Source organism: Capricornis sumatraensis, chromosome 15 (genome assembly GCF_032405125.1).
Source record: "Capricornis sumatraensis isolate serow.1 chromosome 15, serow.2, whole genome shotgun sequence".
In the NCBI taxonomy this organism is placed as follows: domain Eukaryota; kingdom Metazoa; phylum Chordata; class Mammalia; order Artiodactyla; family Bovidae; genus Capricornis; species Capricornis sumatraensis.
The window spans coordinates 24,699,580-24,719,201 of NC_091083.1; the positions used below are offsets into that span (position 1 = coordinate 24,699,580).

General features: G+C 36.1%; 1 protein-coding gene across 1 annotated transcript in view; it reads left to right on the plus strand.

Annotated features, from left to right (window-relative positions):
- PLXDC2 (plexin domain containing 2) overlaps positions 1-19,622 on the plus strand; it is a 431,731-nt gene that overhangs the window by 316,911 nt on the left and 95,198 nt on the right. The window contains exons 6-8 of the mRNA XM_068987428.1: positions 5,159-5,258; positions 17,744-17,839; positions 18,044-18,125. Coding sequence (XP_068843529.1) covers positions 5,159-5,258; positions 17,744-17,839; positions 18,044-18,125 — 278 coding nt within the window. The remainder of the gene's footprint in view (positions 1-5,158; positions 5,259-17,743; positions 17,840-18,043; positions 18,126-19,622) is intronic.

Sequence of the window (19,622 nt, forward strand, 5' to 3'; positions counted from 1 at the left end):
ATTCCAGTTGAGCTCTTTCAAATCCTGAAAGCTGATGCTGTGAAAGTGTTGCACTCAATATGCCAGCAAATGTGGAAAACTCAGCAGTGGCCACAGGACTGGAAAAGGTCAGTTTTCATTCCAATTCCAAAGAAATGCAGTGCCAAAGAACGCTCAAACTACCGTGTAATTGCACTCATCTCACATGCTAGTAAAGTAATTCTCAAAATTCTCCAAGCTAGGCTTCAGTAATACGTGAACCATGAACTTCCTGATGTTCAAGCTGGTTTTAGAAAAAGAAGAGGAATGCTGGATCATGGAAAAACAAGAGAGTTCCAGCAAAACATCTATTTCTGCTTTATTGACTATGCCAAAGCCTTTGTGTGGATCACAATAAACTGTGGAAAATTCTGAGAGAGATGGGAATACCAGACCACCTAACCTGTCTCCTGAGAAATCTGTATGCAGGCCAGGAAGCAACAGATAGAACTGGACATGGAACAACAGACTGGTTCCAAACAGGAAAAGGAATACATCAAGGCTGTATATTGTCACCCTGCTTATTTAACTTATATGCAGAGTACATCATGAGAAACGCTGGACTGGAAGAAACACAAGCTGGGATTCAGATTGCCGGAGAAATATCAATAACCTCAGATATGCAGATGACACCACCCTTATGGCAGAAAGTGAAGAGGAACTACAAAGCCTCTAGATGAAAGTGAAAGAGGAGAGTGAAAAAGTTGGCTTAAAGCTCAACATTCAGAAAATGAAGATCATGGCATCTGGTCCCATCACTCCATGGGAAATAGATGGGGAAACAGTGGAAAGAGTGTCAGACTTTATTTTGGGGGCTCCAAAATCACTGCAGATGGTGATTGCAGCCATGAAATTAAAAGACTCTTACTCCTTGGAAGAAAAGTTATGACCAACCTAGATAGTATATTCAAAAGCAGAGACATTACTTTGCCGACTAAGGTCCGTCTAGTCAAGGCTATGGTTTTTCCTGTGGTCATGTATGGATGTGAGAGTTGGACTGTGAAGAAAGCTGAGCGCCAAAGAATTGATGCTTTTGAACTGTGGTGTTGGAGAAGACTCTTGAGAGTCCCTTGGACTGCAAGGAGATCCAACCAGTCCATTCTGAAGGAGATCAGCCCTGGGATTTCTTTGGAAGGAATGATGCTAAAGCTGAAACTCCAGTACTTTGGCCACCTCATGCGAAGAGTTGACTCATTGGAAAAGACTTTGATGCTGGGAGGGATTGGGGGCAGGAGAAGAAGGGGACGACCAAGGATGAGATGGCTGGATGGCATCACTGACTCGATGGACGTGAGTCTTAGTGAACTCCAGAAGTTGGTGATGAACAAGGAGGCCTGGCGTGCTGCAGTTCATGGGGTCACAAAGAGTCGGACACGACTGAGCGACTGAACTGACTGAACTGAAGACCAAAAGTCTTGATGATTCTGTTGACTGTGACTCTCTTCTTCTCCCTCTCCTAAATGCATGATATGTTCAATGAGAATCATCCTCCTGCCACTCCAGCTCCTATACTTACTACTAATCTAGTATACTTCAAGCCACATATATTGATACTAAGTATGACTTGTTCTTGTTTATTTGCCATGTCATGTCGGACTCTTTTGCGACCCCATGGACTGTAGCCCACCAGGTTCTTCTGCTCAGGGGATTTCCAGGCAAGAATACTAGAGTGAGTTGCCATTTCCTTCTCCAGGGGATCTTCTTGACCTGAGGATTGAACCCATGTCTCCTTCAGCGGCAGGCTGATTCTTTACCACTGAGTAACCTGGGAAGCCCAAGTATGACTTGGAAATTACTAAGTAAATTATCTCAGAGTTTCATTTAGTAAATAAACTTTTAGGGACAAAAATCTTGGCTTGATTTTGTTTGTTTCTGTTGTCCACATATCAGAATACTTCTTAATGCTAGTTAAGAACTGGGCATCCTGATATAAAATTGGCAATACCACAACATTGTTCAGGAGAATACCAATTAGTACATAAACGGAAAATGTCATCTTCCATTTACTTGTTTTGATATAATTCCACAAATTTCAAAAACATTAAAATATCCTCTTAGTTGGTCAGTTTCAATGAAATAATCTTTTTATAATTTTATGATGTTGAGGCAAAAATAAGCAGTATAGCCCTTATTATATCTTCTCTCCAAGTTATTTTCCTTCCTTTTTATTGGTATGCTATTTATTACGGTTTATACAACCATATCTGATCTAATATATTCTTTAATGAATTTCCCATAGATGGTCCACAAGCTGCTTTTTCTACTTAAAGATTTGTTCATGCATTTACCCTTCCTTTTCATTTCTTGTCCCTTTATTTATTGAAGATTTTTCTTTTTTGTGTTTTTAATTAATTTTTCTTTTACTTTACAATATTGTATTGGTTTTGCCATACATTGACATTAATCAGCCATGGATGTACATGTGTTCTCCATCCTGAACCCCCCCCCAACACCCCTCCCCATCCCATCCCTCTGCGTCATCCCAGTGCACCAGCCCCAAGCACCCTGTATCATGCATCAAACCTGGACTGGTGATTCATTTCACATGTGATAATTTACATGTTTCAATGCCATTCTCCCATATCATCCCACCCTCTCCCTCTCCCAGAGTCCAAAAAACTGTTCTATACATCTGCATCTCTTTTGCTGTCTCACATACACGGTTATCATTACCATCTTTCTAAATTCCATATATATGTGTTAGTATACTGTATTAGTGTTTTTCTTTCTGGCTTACTTCACTCTATATAATAGGTTCCAGTTTCATCCACCTCATTAGAACTGATTCAAATGTATTCTTTTTAATGGCTGAGTAATAATCCATTGTGTATATGTACCACAGCTTTCTTATCTATTTGTCTGCTGATGGACATCTAGGTTGCTTCCATGTCCTGGCTATTATAAACAGTGCTGCGATGAACATTCGGTTACACGTGTCTCTTTCAATTCTGGTTTCCTCGGTGTGTATGCCCAGCAGTGGGATTGCTGGGTCATAAGGCAGTTCTATTTCCAGTTTTTTAAGGAATTTCCACACTGTTCTCCATAGTGGCTGTACTAGTTTGCATTCCCACCAACAGTGTAAGAGGGTTACCTTTTCTCCACACCCTCTCCAGCATTTATTGCTTGTAGACTTGTGGATAGCAGCCATTCTGACTGGCGTAAAATGGTACCTCATTGTGGTTTTAATTTGCATTTCTCTGATAATGAGTGATGTTGAGCATCTTTTCATGTATTTGTTAGCCATCTGTATGTCTTCTTTGGAGAAATGTCTGTTCAGTTCTTTGGCCCATTTTTTGATTGAGTCATTTATTTTTCTGGAATTGAGCTGCAGGGGTTGCTTGTATATTTTTGAGATTAATTCTTTGTCAGTTGCTTTGTTTACTATTATTTTCTCCCATTCTGAAGGCTCTCTTTTCACCTTGCTTATATTTTCCTTTGTTGTGCAGAAGCTTCTAATTTTAATTAGGTCCCATTTATTTTTTCTTTTATTTCCAATATTCTGGGAGGTATATTCTGGGAGGAATATTCTCATAGAGAATCCTGCTGTGATTTATGTCAGGGAGTGTTTTGCCTATGTTCTTCTCTAGGAGTTTTACAATTTCTAGTCTTACATTTAGATCTTTAATCCATTTTGAGTTTATTTTTGTGTATGGTTTTCGAGAGTGTTCTAGTTTCATTCTTTTACAAGTGGTTGACCAGTTTTCCTAGCACCACTTTTTAAAGAGATTGTCTCTTCTCCATTGTATATTCTTGCCTCCTTTGTCAAAGATAAGGTGTCCATAGGTGCATGGATTTGTCTCTGGGCTTTCTATTTTGTTCCATTGATCTATATTTCTGTGTTTGTGCCAGTACCATACTGTCTTGATGACTGTGGCTTTGTAGTAGAGCCTGAAGTCAGGCAGGTTGATTCCTCCAGTTCCATTCTTCTTTCTCAAGATTGCTTTGGGTATTCAAGGTTTTTTGTATTTCCATACAAATTGTGAAGTTATTTGTTCTAGTTCTCTGAAAAATACCATTGGTAGCTTGATAGGGATTGCATTAAATCTATAGATTGCTTTGAGTAGTATACTCATTTTCACTATATTGATTCTTCTGATACATGAACATGGTATATTTCTCCATCTATTAGTGTCGTCTTTGATTTCTTTCACCAGTGTTTTATAGTTTTCTATATATAGGTCTTTTGTTTCTTTAGGTAGATATATTCCTAAGTATTTTATTCTTTTCATTGTAATGGTGAACGGAATTGTTCATTCCCCTTTTTTTCTCTATAAAACTGGTAGTAAAAATAGTAATCATACCTCTAATGATTCTTTTCTTCATCTAGGAAAAATGACTACTAGTAAGAATTTGTCTTACTACTGTTGTATCATGTTTAGTATATTCTCAGTGTGTCCTAATTTTTAAAAATGAATGCATTATAGATGTCTATAATATTCAGATTTTGGTTCTATTGAGATTTAAATTTAGGAGATATTACCTTAAACTGGCCCATAATGATGTGTTTTCCATATGAGTTTTACCTAGGATAGTGGTTTGTCATCCATTAACAAACAATTGCCAAATTTCACTGTATATTAATAAACTATATTAATATTAATGTTAATTAATCTATTAATATTAATTTTAATCAATGTAATCATCAAATGTATGTTAATAATATATAGTTAAGAGCACACTATTATCTTTCTCTACATTTTATATCCACAAGGCCACTTGAAAACAAGGATTTTTTTAAACTATGAAAATGAATATATAATAGAGTCTTTAGGGAAAACAAATGATACCAAAAAAAATCTGTATTTCTAAAATGATAGCATGCATTCATGGTGTGCCTGTATGTGTGATAAGTTTTCAGGATTCAACATCCATTTGATTCCCTGAGAATCTGTTATTTTCATCATCAAATAGCCCCATCTGTAGGACTAGGAACCCTCTTGTCACTTTAACCCATCAAATAGCTCTAAACAGATGTTATTTTCAGATATTTATGTCTTTTTTCTTTACTATTTCCTGCTCTTTCTGTCCCTTCATCTCCATCATCTAATTTTATCCATTAAACAGGATGATCACATTCCCCACCCCAACCCCTGAATGAAATTCAAATCTAACTCATAACAATATGCTTTTTCTTTTCCAGATTCCTGTCTTGGTCACACAGATAAGTTCGACCAATCATCCAGTGAAAGTGGGCCTGTCAGATGCATTTGTCGTTGTCCACAGGATCCAACAAATTCCCAGTATGTAGAAGAAGGGTAATCTCAGAGTCTGAGTGCTGTAGGGTTAAATTGAAAGGAGGTTGATTTAGGCTAATTGCTGCTTCTTAATTATATTGTTTGGCTTATAAGTCTAATTGGCATTTGCTCTCTCTCTGGTAGTGTTGAACTAATAATTTAGGAGGAGTGAAATTAAATAGCCAAGCCAAGAGAGCTTGGATTCTTTGGAATAGTTTGGTTGTGCAGATATATTTCTTTTATTAATAGGAAGAAGAACTTCAAAGAGTGACAAGTTATATGACTGATAGCTGTGTGACTTTGTTTAGTTTACATAAATTTCTTAGCAAAAGAATAGCTTTGTGCCAGTCTATATTTAGCAAGTTCTTATAAAATTATTTGAGAGTCTAAAGGAAGATTTATTTTTAAAAGTATAGAAATTGAGGTTAAAAAATATTGTTGGAGCCATACCTACCACATAATATAGTTTATTTTTTGGTTTAAATCACTTTTGCCTTTCTAGTGCAGTTTATATTTTTAGAATAAAAACATATATGTTACTTGGGCAGCTGGTCATCATATTAAAAATCAAAAATGTAAGTACCATTTGTAATATTTCTGATCATGTAAATAGCCATTTCTTGAAAGCTTCTGTTTTTTAGAAACCTCCCTCTATTTCAAGAATAGCCCTAAATGTTGCTTGGGTATGGTAGTACCAAAGGTGATTATTATTTGTGTCCTGGATGTGTTCATGTAAAGCAAGAGGTTACAATATAATACATCTCAAGATTAGATCATTCCTTTCCCTTTTGTTCAAAGGTCTTGTTCCTCTTTTATTTCCTTATAGCAGTAGACTTAATTTATCACATGTGTATGCTGTTTGTTCTTGACTTGTGCTACATCTGTTTAATTATGTCATCTCTCGAATATAGAAAGTAAATGCAGTGCAAATTAGACTTTTCAGAGCAGTGGATTGGCTGGAAACATTATAGGGGGTATCTTATAATTACAGTTTAGAATGACATTCATTTGTGGCAGTTCTGTTTGGTGAAGACAGTGAATCTTCCACGGCTGTTTCTCCTTGCTCACTGAGAATTTGCGGGAGGTAATATTCCAGCCAACTGTTAAATCAAGGCAGATCTTCCAGAAACAAACCTGTACTGTGAACAGAGCAGAGACATATCCTTATGTGCAGGCAACATAAAGACATCCTGACAGAACTCTTAGACAAGAGGCTGAGCCCTGGGAGAGGCCAAGTTGATTCCTGTGTAAGGAGGAATGTTCTCACATTTTTCCTTTCAGAGGTTTTCAGTCAAGCATGACCTGAGTCAATTATCGCTCAAGTAAAAGGATCTCTAGTTTTAATTTATGTGTGGCTTCTTTCATCCCAGAAAGAATTTTATTTGCAGCTTCCTCAAAAGACATCCTGGTACACACTGATATTCTGATATATTATTGTTTCAAGAAGAAGATCCACCAAAGTAAAAGAATTTTTTTTTGCAAATGTATTTTAATATTCAATTATTGTGTCAGAGCGTACTTCCCTGGCAGTCCAGTGGTTACAACTCCCCACTTCTACTGCAGGGAGCACAAGTTCAGTCCCTGGTTAGGGAACTAAGATCCCGCATAAGGTGAGGCCAAAAAAAAAAAAAAAAAAGAAGGAATAGAAAATTTATTGAATTGAATAAAAGTGAAAATGTGACATATCAACTTAAAAAATATATGGGAAAAGTAACAAATTGAAAACAAAACTGTCAGAACTGACACATGACAAAATTGTCCTCAGACAGCAGCATCCCTAAATGCAATTTTTGCTCCCTGTGACATTGTAATAGGGTGACCCGTATGTTTGGAGGGGAAAATATCCTTCTCAAGTATAAATTTCATTGAATAAATTGGCAAAGTTAATCTGGATGTTGAGACCAGATTACATCTGAAGTTTGGGACTCAGCATTCATCTAAAGGAAGTACTCAAGCTTTGAGTTCAGGGAGAAGCTTCTCTGAGGCAGGCTTTGCACCAGACTGATGTTCATATTTCCTGTTGACCTCAGTGTCATCTTGAGAAACTTTACCAAGAAGGAACAGAAGTCCTGAGTTTCCATTCCACTCATCCCTGCCATTAGATGGGACCATATTTTAGCAAGAACATTGGAATTGATGTGTTCTACTTAACAATTTTTGGGGAAACAGAAATTTTAATCTCCTTGAAAATCTGTTCTCATGTTTATAAAGTGTAACAGTATCTGTTAGGAGGTTCAGTGTAAAAGACATGGTTGCATGGTTGCATGGTTGCATTGTATTCTCAGCCCGGGGGAAAAAAAAAACCCAGCTTACTTATTTATGCCAGAGATTAGGCTAACCCAAGAATACCACAATACAAGTTACACAAGTAATATTTTTTTGAAGAATTAAATGATTCCGAGATCAATATGCTACTTACTTGCACAATCAGAATTTAGATAAATATTTAAGTCCTTTTCAAGTTTCTGTTCCCTTACTTAGCAACCTTCCTTATTAGGAGTCATCCTTATAGGGAATTTAAATCTTTCATCTCTGTTACCCCTTTTTCTTCTCCTGAGTGAATTTAGGGAAAACTGATCATTATCTTCAGCAATGAGTGGTTTTATTTCTTCTGTATTCCAAGGTGCATTATTACACAGGACCTCTTTCTCATAAGATCAATTTTCTGTTCTTTTAATCATTTTGGTTGGAGAAGGAAATGGCAACCCACTCCAATACTCCTGCCTGGAAAATACCATGGATGGAGGAGCCCGGTAGACTACAGTCCATGGGGTGGCAAAGAGTCAGACATGACAGAGTAACTTCACTTTCTTTCTTTCTATAGTTCCTTTTGGAGAAGGAAATGGCAGCCTACTCCAGTGTTCTTGCCTGGAGAATCCCATGGACAGAGGGGCCTGGTGGGCTATAGTCTATGGGGTCACAAAGAGTTGGACATGACTGAGCAACTAACTAACACACAATCATTTTGGTTACATGGGTTATAGGATCTAGATCCTTGGCTTAATCTAGCCATAACAACATGGGAAAGTATGACAACTATGAAAATAATTCTTCCCAGTGGACCCACAATTACTATACCATTCTCATCAGATTTGGTAAAGGTTTGGTAAAGCATTCAAAAAGCTATAAGGCAAATGGAATTTGTTTATTATGAAGATTCACCTCCCTTTCATCATAACATCGACAACAAAACAATTTTTTTTCAGTTTTTAAAGGCTTCCAAATAATAAATGTTTTCCTTATTACTTTCAACATGGCTTATTAAAATAGACTTTACCTTTCAAAAAAGATTAGGTGGTCTGATAGTTTAAAATATCAAAGGGAATTCAGGCATTGTTAGTTAGTAAACAGTTCTGAGGTTACAAGAGAAATTCCTTTCCTCCTCCTTCAAAAAAAAGAAAAATGTCTATGATGAAATTAATCCTTACATTTGAAAAAAGTAAAAGATAAAATCTAATTAAAAGTCCAGAAAGTTTAAGGGATATTGTCATGTGAATACTGGTCATGAGACCTTGAACATTTTATTTAATTTCTATAATTTCTTTATATGCAAAATGACCATCTTGGTATCTAAAGATACAATGTGTGTATAGCATGTGGTACCTGGCACAAAGGAACACTGTATTTGTATTTGCATGTATTGTTTATTCATCAGAATCAATGTTGTTACTTTAAAAAGATAGTAGTGCTGACTGAGGTGTCCATACCCAGACCCAGTGCCCTGGAGAGTGAGGCCACAGGGAATTTCCACTCAAGGACACTTTGATACTCTCTCTGAAACTCATTCTTTCTGATTATGACATCATTTGTTAACCTATTGTGTCTGTCAGTTGTATATGTCTGCATTACCTTCTGTTTTTCATAAAATATTTTATAGAACCAAGAAACAGAATAAAAACCACTGAGATAAGTCAGTTCAGTCTCCAAAGGAACAGATGTGAAAAATAGGTCTACATGTAATGAACTTGTTTATAAATTATAGAAATATGAGGTAAAAACATACTTGGGATTATGAGCACAGTCCATATTAATTCAAGAGAATTTTTAAAGTAATACAAAACCCAAAGAAGGAAATTAAAGTGCCCGTAAATCTACTACAGAGAGATAACAATCAATATTTCCTTGTATCTTCATCCAGTATTTTGTTCATAGTGTATACAAACACACACAGGAAGAAAATTGGTATTATCCTGTAAATATGTTTAGCACCTGTTTTTCTTATATACAACATTTTTTTTTCTACACTGCTAAATACCTCTAAACGTGGTCATCAATAGCTGCAACAAATTCCTTTGTTTCATAATTTATATAATTTGTTTCCGTACTGGTTTGTCATGTAGGTTGCTTTTCATGTTAATTATCAGTAAAACAACAGTACTGAACATCCTCTTTTTAAATGTTTACATATATCTAATTCATAAAAAGTGAATATGCAACCCTTAAATGTTAATGGATTTTTATGTACATTGACAAATTGTTTTCTATAAAGGCTGTAACAATTTACTCCTCCAGCAGCATCATATTACATACCCTTTTCCCCCAAATGCTCTCAGACACTATTATCATTTTTTAAACTTTACAGATTTGATATGCAGAATATGGTATTTCATTGTTGCTCTAATATTCTTGTGATTACCAGAAAGTTCTAACATTGTCATCTATTCATAGATCATGTATAATTGCCATACGTTCTTGCTAAGTAGCTCTACTGAATAATTGTTTCTCAGTGTCAGCTTATGTCCCTCCCGGTTCTTTTACACAGTATGTAGAGGTCTTCTCAGATAAATGGACAGTGCTCACTGATACCTTTCATACTTGTTTGTTTCTCTCCACCCGTTTAACATTTTGAATTTCAGTCAGTCGCCAGAGTGCTGACTTTCCCCATCATCCCTCACCTTTTCCTTCACCTTCTGAGCTTAATGAGCATAACATTTCCAGCAAGAAATGTGGAAAATCCACTTGTGTCTCCATGGTTGGCTTATTAGGAAATTCAAAGCTATGTCATTTCAGTAACGTCAAAGTTACACCTGCATGTAGAATTCCTGTACTAGAAACTAATCTGGAAAGCAGCTGACCTAACTTGAAATTGTTCTACTACAGTTAAAGTAATGACAATTTCTCAATCCCTTAGAATACTCCACTTTTTAATTCCCACCAACATACATTAACTGGCTCTTTCTTAACACCAGTCCCCTTCTTATAGGCATCTACTATTTTAAATATACCGACACTGTTTGTGCCTTCACTTTGTTGGTTATTATTATTCACAGCTTAATAAGAAACAGCATTTTCAAAAATAATTTGGGAAGCAAATATATTTTAAAAATACTTAGAGATTTAGGGAACTCTTTAATGAACATTGTATATAGTTTACCATACATCGTTTCCTTATGAACTTACAGAATAGGCAGCAACTTTTCAAAGAATTTGATTAAAATTATGTGCACAGACTAAAAAAAATGTAACTTAAACAGAAACAGAGATGCATTTTTATTATACAAAATACCTTAAGCTTTAATTCTTAAAAAAAAAAAAAATAGTAGCATAGACCAATATTGTTCAATAGAACTTTCTGTGCTGTTGAAATGTTTTAAATCTGAATGGTCCAATATTTACTTACTAGCAATACATGACTACCATGCACTTGAAATGTGACTCATGAGACTGAGGAATTGAATTTTTTAATTGGATTAAATTAATTTCAATTGTAAGAGTTATGTATGACTTATGGTCACCGTATTGAATACAGTGACAATGAACCATACATAAATGTTGAAATAAAACATTAAATTTCAAGTATAATATTTATATTAACCTAATTTTTACTTCTTTGCCTTTTGAAAGGCTTTAGGATTTTAGAAATGATTCAGTGATACATTTCCAAATTTAAGCATTCCACTTTAACTGATTTTGCCATAAAAAAAAAATGTGTATAATTTTGGACTTGGTAGTAGGACACATCTACTATAATTACTTAGTAACTAAAATGAAAGAACATGTTGACAATATTTTCCCTAATTTTTATATACTCCAATTAAAGCTTTTTCAGAAGAACTGAGCCTCATCTATTATTTTCAAATTTATCAGGACTTTTTCATTCATTTAATGATGGATCAATCTACAAACCCTTCAGTAAATTGTGTTATCTTACCTTGTCTCTCCTTAAAATGAAAAACATTTCAAAATTATTCTACAGAAGACAAAATTGCTTCTCTTTACTGCACAGCTTCATTAGGCACTCCGTTGTCAAGTACACACTAGCTCACTTCAGGCTCAACAAAAGGAAGCAGAAATAGAAATCATGACATTTTCCACATCAAGTCACCACTCATAAAACTCTTCAGAGATAGAAAGCATTACGCAAAGTGATATTTTATTGTTTTAATACATATGGTTCTCATATACCCTATTTGATTGGTCTTGATTTTTCAAAAGAAGCAAAAAACAAGAATTTTTTGGATATTAGAAATCACTGATTAATTTTGACATAATTGAAATTTTGTTTTTAGAATTTTTATGAACACACAAGAATAATGAAAGGAAAATCTGAGAGGGTCAGATTAGCACCTCATAGTCACCTAAATTTTATGTTGCCTTGTCCAGTTATAACTTATATTATTGTTTAATAGAATTAGAACTATGGAGAGAATTTTAAACCATTTGAGGCAGGGATTTCCCTGGTGGTCCAGTGACTAGGACTCTGTGCTCCTAGTGCCAGGGGCCTGAGTTCAATCGCTGGTCAGGGAACTAGATCTGAATGCTGCAACTAAGTGTGCACATGCCGCAACTAAGACCTAGTGCAGCGAAATAAACAGAAATAAATGAATATTTTTAAATGTTTGAGGCAGAAGTATCTTCTATTGTAGATGCTTTATTTCACAGCTCCAACTGGCTAATTCTTTTCATGCTTTGGATTTTTGTGGGGGAAGCTTATGACTTCTGTAACAGTGCACTTTTTTACTCAAGAGTCTCTTTTGTCCCTGAGTCTTTATGCTGGGAATGAACTTGTTATTGAGTTTTGTAATATATGTTATTTGCATTAAAGAGTACTCTCACTAAATGGTGCTGTGTGCTAGGCTCAGTTAAAACTAGAAAAGAAAATAAGAAATAATCATTAGGGACCAATCATTAAGCATTGCAACACATAGATAAGGACATGTTAGCTAATCATTTACTTTATAATTCAGACAAGATATTAAAATATATAAATATAAGAATCAGACAATTTAGGAAATAACTCGTACATTCTCTCCGTGAATGTTAGTTTTCAAGCAGACAAATAAACTAGATTATCACTAATCATGCCACAGGGAACTCATTAAACTGTTGCCATTTGAACTAGAACGGATATTGATTGGAAAGAATTCCTGGTGCTTCCATATGATCACTCAGTCCCTCCGGCTGATATTGTTTAAAATATCTAAAAAAGTACAACTCAACGGTTATGCTTTGAATCATATTGCCTTAAGATTTTGATTATTGAATTTTATTCTCTATGTGTTAGCTGCTCAGAGATTTATTTCACTTCATTAAAAAAAACATTTTAAGCCCTTCATGGATATTATAGTTGATCTTAGTTTTGTAAAGATGTAATAAAACGGTTGAAGCTGCATCACAACAAGATGGAATGTTTGGTTCATCATTATTTTGGCTAGCTTCCCGAGAAAACACATGAGTAAAATACATTTCTGGAATCAAATGAAAGCTTCTAGCATTGGCAGGAGCTACCAGTAAATACATTCCTAATTACTTGTTTTTGACAGGGAGATGTCTGAAATACAACAGAAATGACCATTTGGAAGCTGTCATTAATTGGCAGGTCATCAAACAAAACTCATTCTTATTGATTTTGGTTTTGTTAAATTCATCTCCTCCCAACTGTTGGAGGTATCTGAGCAGGTGATAGAACTAGCATGGCAAAAAGGTCACTCCTTCCCCTTACCCCATCTGCTTCATCAATAATAAACTCCCAGAGGCTTCGCTGTCAGGCCCATTGTGTGAGCTTTTCAAAGTATAGCATGAAATTAAAAGAAAACTAGTATTTTAAGCAACTAGTAATAGAATAGATACTATGAAAATTTTAGGATGCAGAAGGCTCAAAAAGCCCCAACACAGTGATCCCAGGGCAAGTCTATGTAATTTATTTATTTCTGAGAACTAAATTGTTTAGCAAAATGTATAGGAAACCAGCATTTAGGAATGTATACCATTTCAGCAGAAGCTGAGTGATGGTTTCATATGCCTTAAAAGTTAAAACGAGAGAGAGAAGACATGATTCATGTACATCAAGACACCTTACTAAATACCATAAAATGAACATTTTCTCTAATGTTGGATAAAGTTTCACTTGAAAATTATATGTATGTCTTTCATTTATGCCAAAAAGATGTGAATTGGATTTCTAAGCAGTGTTTCCTAATCTGAGAAACGTGAATATGTATTTGGTGAAGGGCTCTAGATGCATCCCCAGCCCCCACAGAGTTCATTTTGGGCAACGCCCTCCCCCTTCCTCTTCTGCTGTAGAACTTCATGGAAAATAATCAGAAGTGGGTGACAGAATATGCGTGGAAAGAAAAGGAAGTACGTGTAGGTTGTGAGTAAGTATTTGACTTCCCTCCCAGATGTGTGGATAGCTACATTCCCTGATCGTGGTTACTAACAGACAGCTTTCTGTCTTCTGAGTTACCACACTTCTGCTTCATGTCCTAGAGGACATCATTGTTGGGTCTATTCAATCAAAATTTAACCTTCCCAAGACAAGACTCTACACATGGACATCACCAGATGGTCAACACTGAAATCAGATTGATTATATTCTTTGCAGCCAAAGATGGAGAAGCTCTATACAGTCAACAAAAACAAGACCAGGAGCTGACTGTGGCTCAGATCATGAACTCCTTATTAACAGATTCAGACTTAAATTGAAGAAAGTAGGGAAAACCGCTAGACCATTCAGGTATGACCTAAATCAAATCCCTTATGATTATACAGTGGAAATGAGAAATAGATTTAAGGGCCTAGATCTAATAGATAGAGTGCCTGATGAACTATGGAATGAGGTTCCTGACATTGTACAGGAGACAGAGATCAAGACCATCCCCATGGAAAAGAAATGCAGAAAAGCAAAATGGCTATCTGGGGAGGCCTTACATATAGCTATGAAAAGAAGAGAGGTGAAAATCAAAGGAGAAAAGGAAAGATATAAGCATCTGAATGCAGAGTTCCAAAGAATAGCAAGAAGAGATAAGAAAGCCTTCTTCAGCAATTAATGCAAAGAAATAGAGGAAAAGAACAGAATGGGAAAGACCAGAGATCTCTTCAAGAAAATTAGAGATATCAAGGGAACATTTCATGCAAAAATGGCTCAATTAAGGACAGAAATGGTATGAACCTAACAGAAGCAGAAGATATTAAGAAGAGGTGGCAGGAATACACAGAAAAACTGTACAAAAAAGATCTTCACGACCCAGATAATCATGATGGTGTGATCACGAATCTAGAGCCAGACATCCTGGAATGTGAAGTCAAGTGGGCCTTGGAAAGCATCACTACAAACAAAGCTAGTGGAGGTGATGGAATTCCAATTGAGCTGTTTCAAATCCTGAAAGCTGATGCTGTGAAAGTGCTGCACTCAATATGCCAGCAAATGTGGAAAACTCAGCAGTGGCCACAGGACTGGAAAAGTCAGTTTTCATTCCAATTCCAAAGAAAGGCAATGCCAAAGAATGCTCAAACTACCGCACAATTGCACTTATCTCACATGCTAGTAAAGTAATGTTCAAAATTCTCCAAGCCAGGCTTCACCAATACATGAATCGTGAACTTCCTGATGTTCAAGCTGGTTTTAGAAAAGGCAGAGGACCCAGAGATCAAATTGCTAACATCTGCTGGATCATGGAAAAAGCAAGAGAATTCCAGAAAAACATCTATTTCTGCTTTATTGACTATGCCAAAGCCTTTGACTGTGTGGATCACAAAAAGCTGTGAAAAATTCTGAAAGAGATGGGAATACCAGATCACCTAACCTGCCTCTTGAGAAATCTGTATGCAGGCCAGGAAGCAACAGTTAGAACTGGACATGGAACAAAAGACTGGTTTCAAATAGGAAAAGGAGTACGTCAAGGCTGTATATTGTCACCCTGCTTATTTCACTTCTATGCAGAGTACATCATGAGAAACGCTGGACTGGAAGAAACACAAGCTGGGATTCAGATTGCCGGGAGAAATATCAATAACCTCAAATATGCAGATGACACCACCCTTATGGCAGAAAGTGAAGAGGAACTAAAAAGCCTCTTGAGGAAAGTAAAAGAGGAGAGTGAAAAAGTTGGCCTAAAGCTCAACATTCAGAAAATGAAGATCATGGCATCCGGTCCCATCACTTCATGGGAAATAGATGGGGAAACAGTGGAAACAGTGTCAGACTTCATATTTTGGGGCTCCAAAATCACTGCAGATGGTGATTGCAGCCATGAAATTAAAAGACGCTTACTCCTTGGAAGAAAAGTTATGACCAACCTAGATAGTATATTCAAAAGCAGAGACATTACTTTGCCAACTAAGGTCCGTCTAGTCAAGGCTATGGTTTTTCCTGTGGTCATGTATGGATGTGAGAGTTGGACTGTGAAGAAGGCTGAGCGCCAAAGAATTGCTGCTTTTGAACTGTGGTGTTGGAGAAGACTCTTGAGAGTCCCTTGGACTGCAAGGAGATCCAACCAGTCCATTCTGAAGGAGATCAGCCCTGGGTGTTCTTTGGAAGGACTGATGCTAAAGCTGAAACAGTACTTTGGCCACCTCATGTGAAGAGTTGACTCCTTGGAAAAGACTCTGATGCTGGGAGGTACTGGGGGCAGGAGGAGAAGGGGACAACAGAGGATGAGATGGCTGGATGGTATCACTGACTCGATGGATGTGAGTCTGAGTGAACTCCAGGAGTTGGTGTTGAACAGGGAGACCTGGCGTGCTGCAGTTCATGGAGTTGCAAAGAGTCAGACATGACTGAGCGACTGAACTGAATTGAACTGAATGGGTTGCCATTTCCTTCTCCAATGTGTGAAAATGAAGTTGCTCAGTTGTATCAGGCTGTTCATGACCCCATGGACTGCAACGCACCAGGCTCCTCCGCCCATGGGATTTTCCAGGCAAGAGTACTGGAGTAGGGTGCCATTGCCTTCTCCGAATATAAAATGGGAGACAAAATCCTATAAGCCTAATTTCAGGGCCTAAATCTATAGGAATTAGGTCATTACATGCAGTATGATCTATGGTTGCTATATTGAAATTAGACAAATTTATGTCTGACATTTTCTGAACACTTACTGTGTGAAAGGGATTATTCTAAGCAACTTTCATTTACTATATCATCTTAATCTTCAAAACAACCCTGTGATATAGGTACTATTATCTTTATTTTATAGATGAGAAAAATGAAGGACAAAAAGGATAATAAGAGCCCAAGGTCATGACATACCTAGTAGCAAAACTGGGATTTGAACCAGACTGTTCAAATGCATGAATTTTTTAATTAACACTATGATATATGACTTCCTAAAATCAATATTTTAAATATAATTTATAGCTTGTCAAATAATTCCTGATAGGTATCATAGTATCAAGAAATACATTCCTGTTATTCTAAGCATTTCAAGAGCTAGGTAAAATGCTGATAATATTACATTTCTATTTATACTTACCAAAGTCAGGCAAGCTAATAATTATAAGGCTCAGGTCTTTTTTTAAAGTAAATTTTGAATATGTATCATCAGTTTCTTGTTTTGGTATAAAATACACTTGCCTGTAGTTATCTGATTTTTACTTATTAAAGTTCTTCTCAAAGTTTTCATCTAACCTATTCTTCAGGAACATGGCTGGATTTGTTGATGAATTATTATAAATTCCTACATGCAATATAAGTGCTAATTATTAACCTTCATTGGATATGACACTGTATATTTAGTAAATAGCAATATTGATTTTTTAATGATTTAAGTTCTGTCTTCAATTTTATTAAAGAAACTTATCCTAAACCTTTAAAACAGACCCTTATTCTAGCTAAACCAGGTGTATTGAGAATAAGAAAAATTTTTGATTGCTACCCATTCCTAAAGAACTCACTTTAGCTTCAGAGAAGTGGGATTATCTTACCTTCTTGATTTCATGTCAAGTTCTTTCAAAATGTATAAATCTATCAGGAAATTATCTTAAGTATACACTGGGTTTGAAAATGTATTTGAACCCTGTTAAATAAGTGAGAAATCTGAGACTCTAATTAACATTTTCAATTTCCTGATGAAAAGACTCCTGGTACATGGGGACTGAGTTTCAGATTTTGATACTCAATCTTTTTACAGGCTTTGATTATTTAAATTTTTTATTTTAAAGGCCCATCAGGTGAAAAATATGTAACTCTACATTCACTATTAAAGTGCAGTTTTTTTATAAGTGAAAAAATGTTGAAAGGGGATTTTTTTTTCTATTTTTTGTTTTTCCAGACGTTCGAAGAAGAACAATTTATGAATACCACCGAGTGGAACTACAGATGTCAAAAATCACCAATATTTCAGCTGTGGAGATGACCCCATTGCCTAGTAAGTTAACATGTAAACAAAACTGGATGGGAAAACAATTTGCATGTTTGATGATCTGGTCTATTTATGCATGGGTCTCTGAATCCTGCATATATATGGGGATGCGTGGGTGATTTCAATTTTAGTGGCGTTATCTTTTTTTTTTTTCTCTCCTCTTCATGCTGCCAATTAGTCTTGATGCATCCATTCTCTCCTGTTTCCTAGCGTGTCTCCAGTTCAATGGTTGTGGCCCCTGTGTATCCTCTCAGATTGGGTTCAACTGCAGTTGGTGTAGCAAACTTCAAAGGTAAAAGAGAATAATGCAAAATATTTAAAAACTTTGTGAAAACTTGTTGCTTGTACTTTTCCTTTGTGTCTTGAATGTGTAAGGTGTATTGACTGGGTATACATGAACAAATATACACATGTTAAAAAAACACCAAAATGCTCAGATGAGGGAATTGTCATATTTTTCTATGTTTGCTCAAAATGACTAGGAATCTTTGTAGTCCATACGATAATTATCTGACCTACTTCTAATCACGATGGGGCTTAAGATAGATGATGGTGATGGATGAATCTATAAATTGATGCTATTGGTTCATAGTCTTCAGAAATCATGATATGATACATCCTCACAATAACAAGGATGTTTTATGCTTAATCACACGAACATTCTTAGCAAATTCCTATAAACATCTCAGAGGTTACCAACCAGGATTAGAGGTATAGTCGGAGGCTGAGGAATGTGATGACACTAACTGATCTGTGCAACATAAATAGAATGTGTGGTTTGGGCCTGGGTTGTAACTAACTGACTTTGAAACTTAAGCTGCATCACTTGCTGGTGTCAAAGAGGTTTACCAGTTTTCATGAATGCAAAGAGGATTTTTCAGTCTGTAGGGTTTTTCAGAGACTGAATGATCATTTGTTGGAAATACAGAGTAAAGACATTTAAATGTTTTATAGACTCAACCATTTTGTGCATCAGTTAATCCCAAGTGCTGGGAGAGCAGCAGTGGGTCATATAGATCAACCCACTCCAGGATTCTTGCCTGGAAAATTCCATGGACAGAGGAAGAGGAGTCAGGCGGGCTACAGTCTATGAGGCCGCAAGGGTCAGACACAACTGACTGACTTTCACTTCACTGCCCACCATGGAACTTCCAGTGTGTCTGAAAATAAGTCCCCTCTCACGTTCAAAGTTATGAAAAATCTGCTTCTTACTCCAGGAGGAGAACTGAGTCTTCAGGTTCCTACATGTTCCACCAGAGCTTTCTGTTTTATAAGAAGCCGGTGTCTTATCATCTTACTGCAGCCTTTGCTGTGATGATAGAGGCATGTTCAGGAAGACTTTAGAAGTTACTGAAGCTTAAAGAATAGAATTCCAATTCCTTGATAACAAGCTTTTGGAAACATGTGTAGCTTGCTGACTTTAGGACAACCACTATAATATCATAGAGAGAGTAGTAGTATTTACTGTAACTGTTGCTTTATTTTCAACATAACATGTTGTTCCAATAATTTCCTTTGTGCAATGTATTGCAAATAATGCAAAATCAAGCAGGCTATTCATGTTCTTAAAAATAGATTCTTGGCTGTCTCTCCAGAGTGGGAAGAACTGCTATAAAATTAAGGCTTTATAATCCTTTAGATTCAGATATTGCTGACAATGCATACAAATTACATGCAGATCAGAAGTTAGTCAAAATCCATTTAGATGATGACCAAAATGAATCTAAAGATATGGCGTTTTAATATGTATATTTAAGTAATACTGAACTAAAACATGAAAAATGCCCAG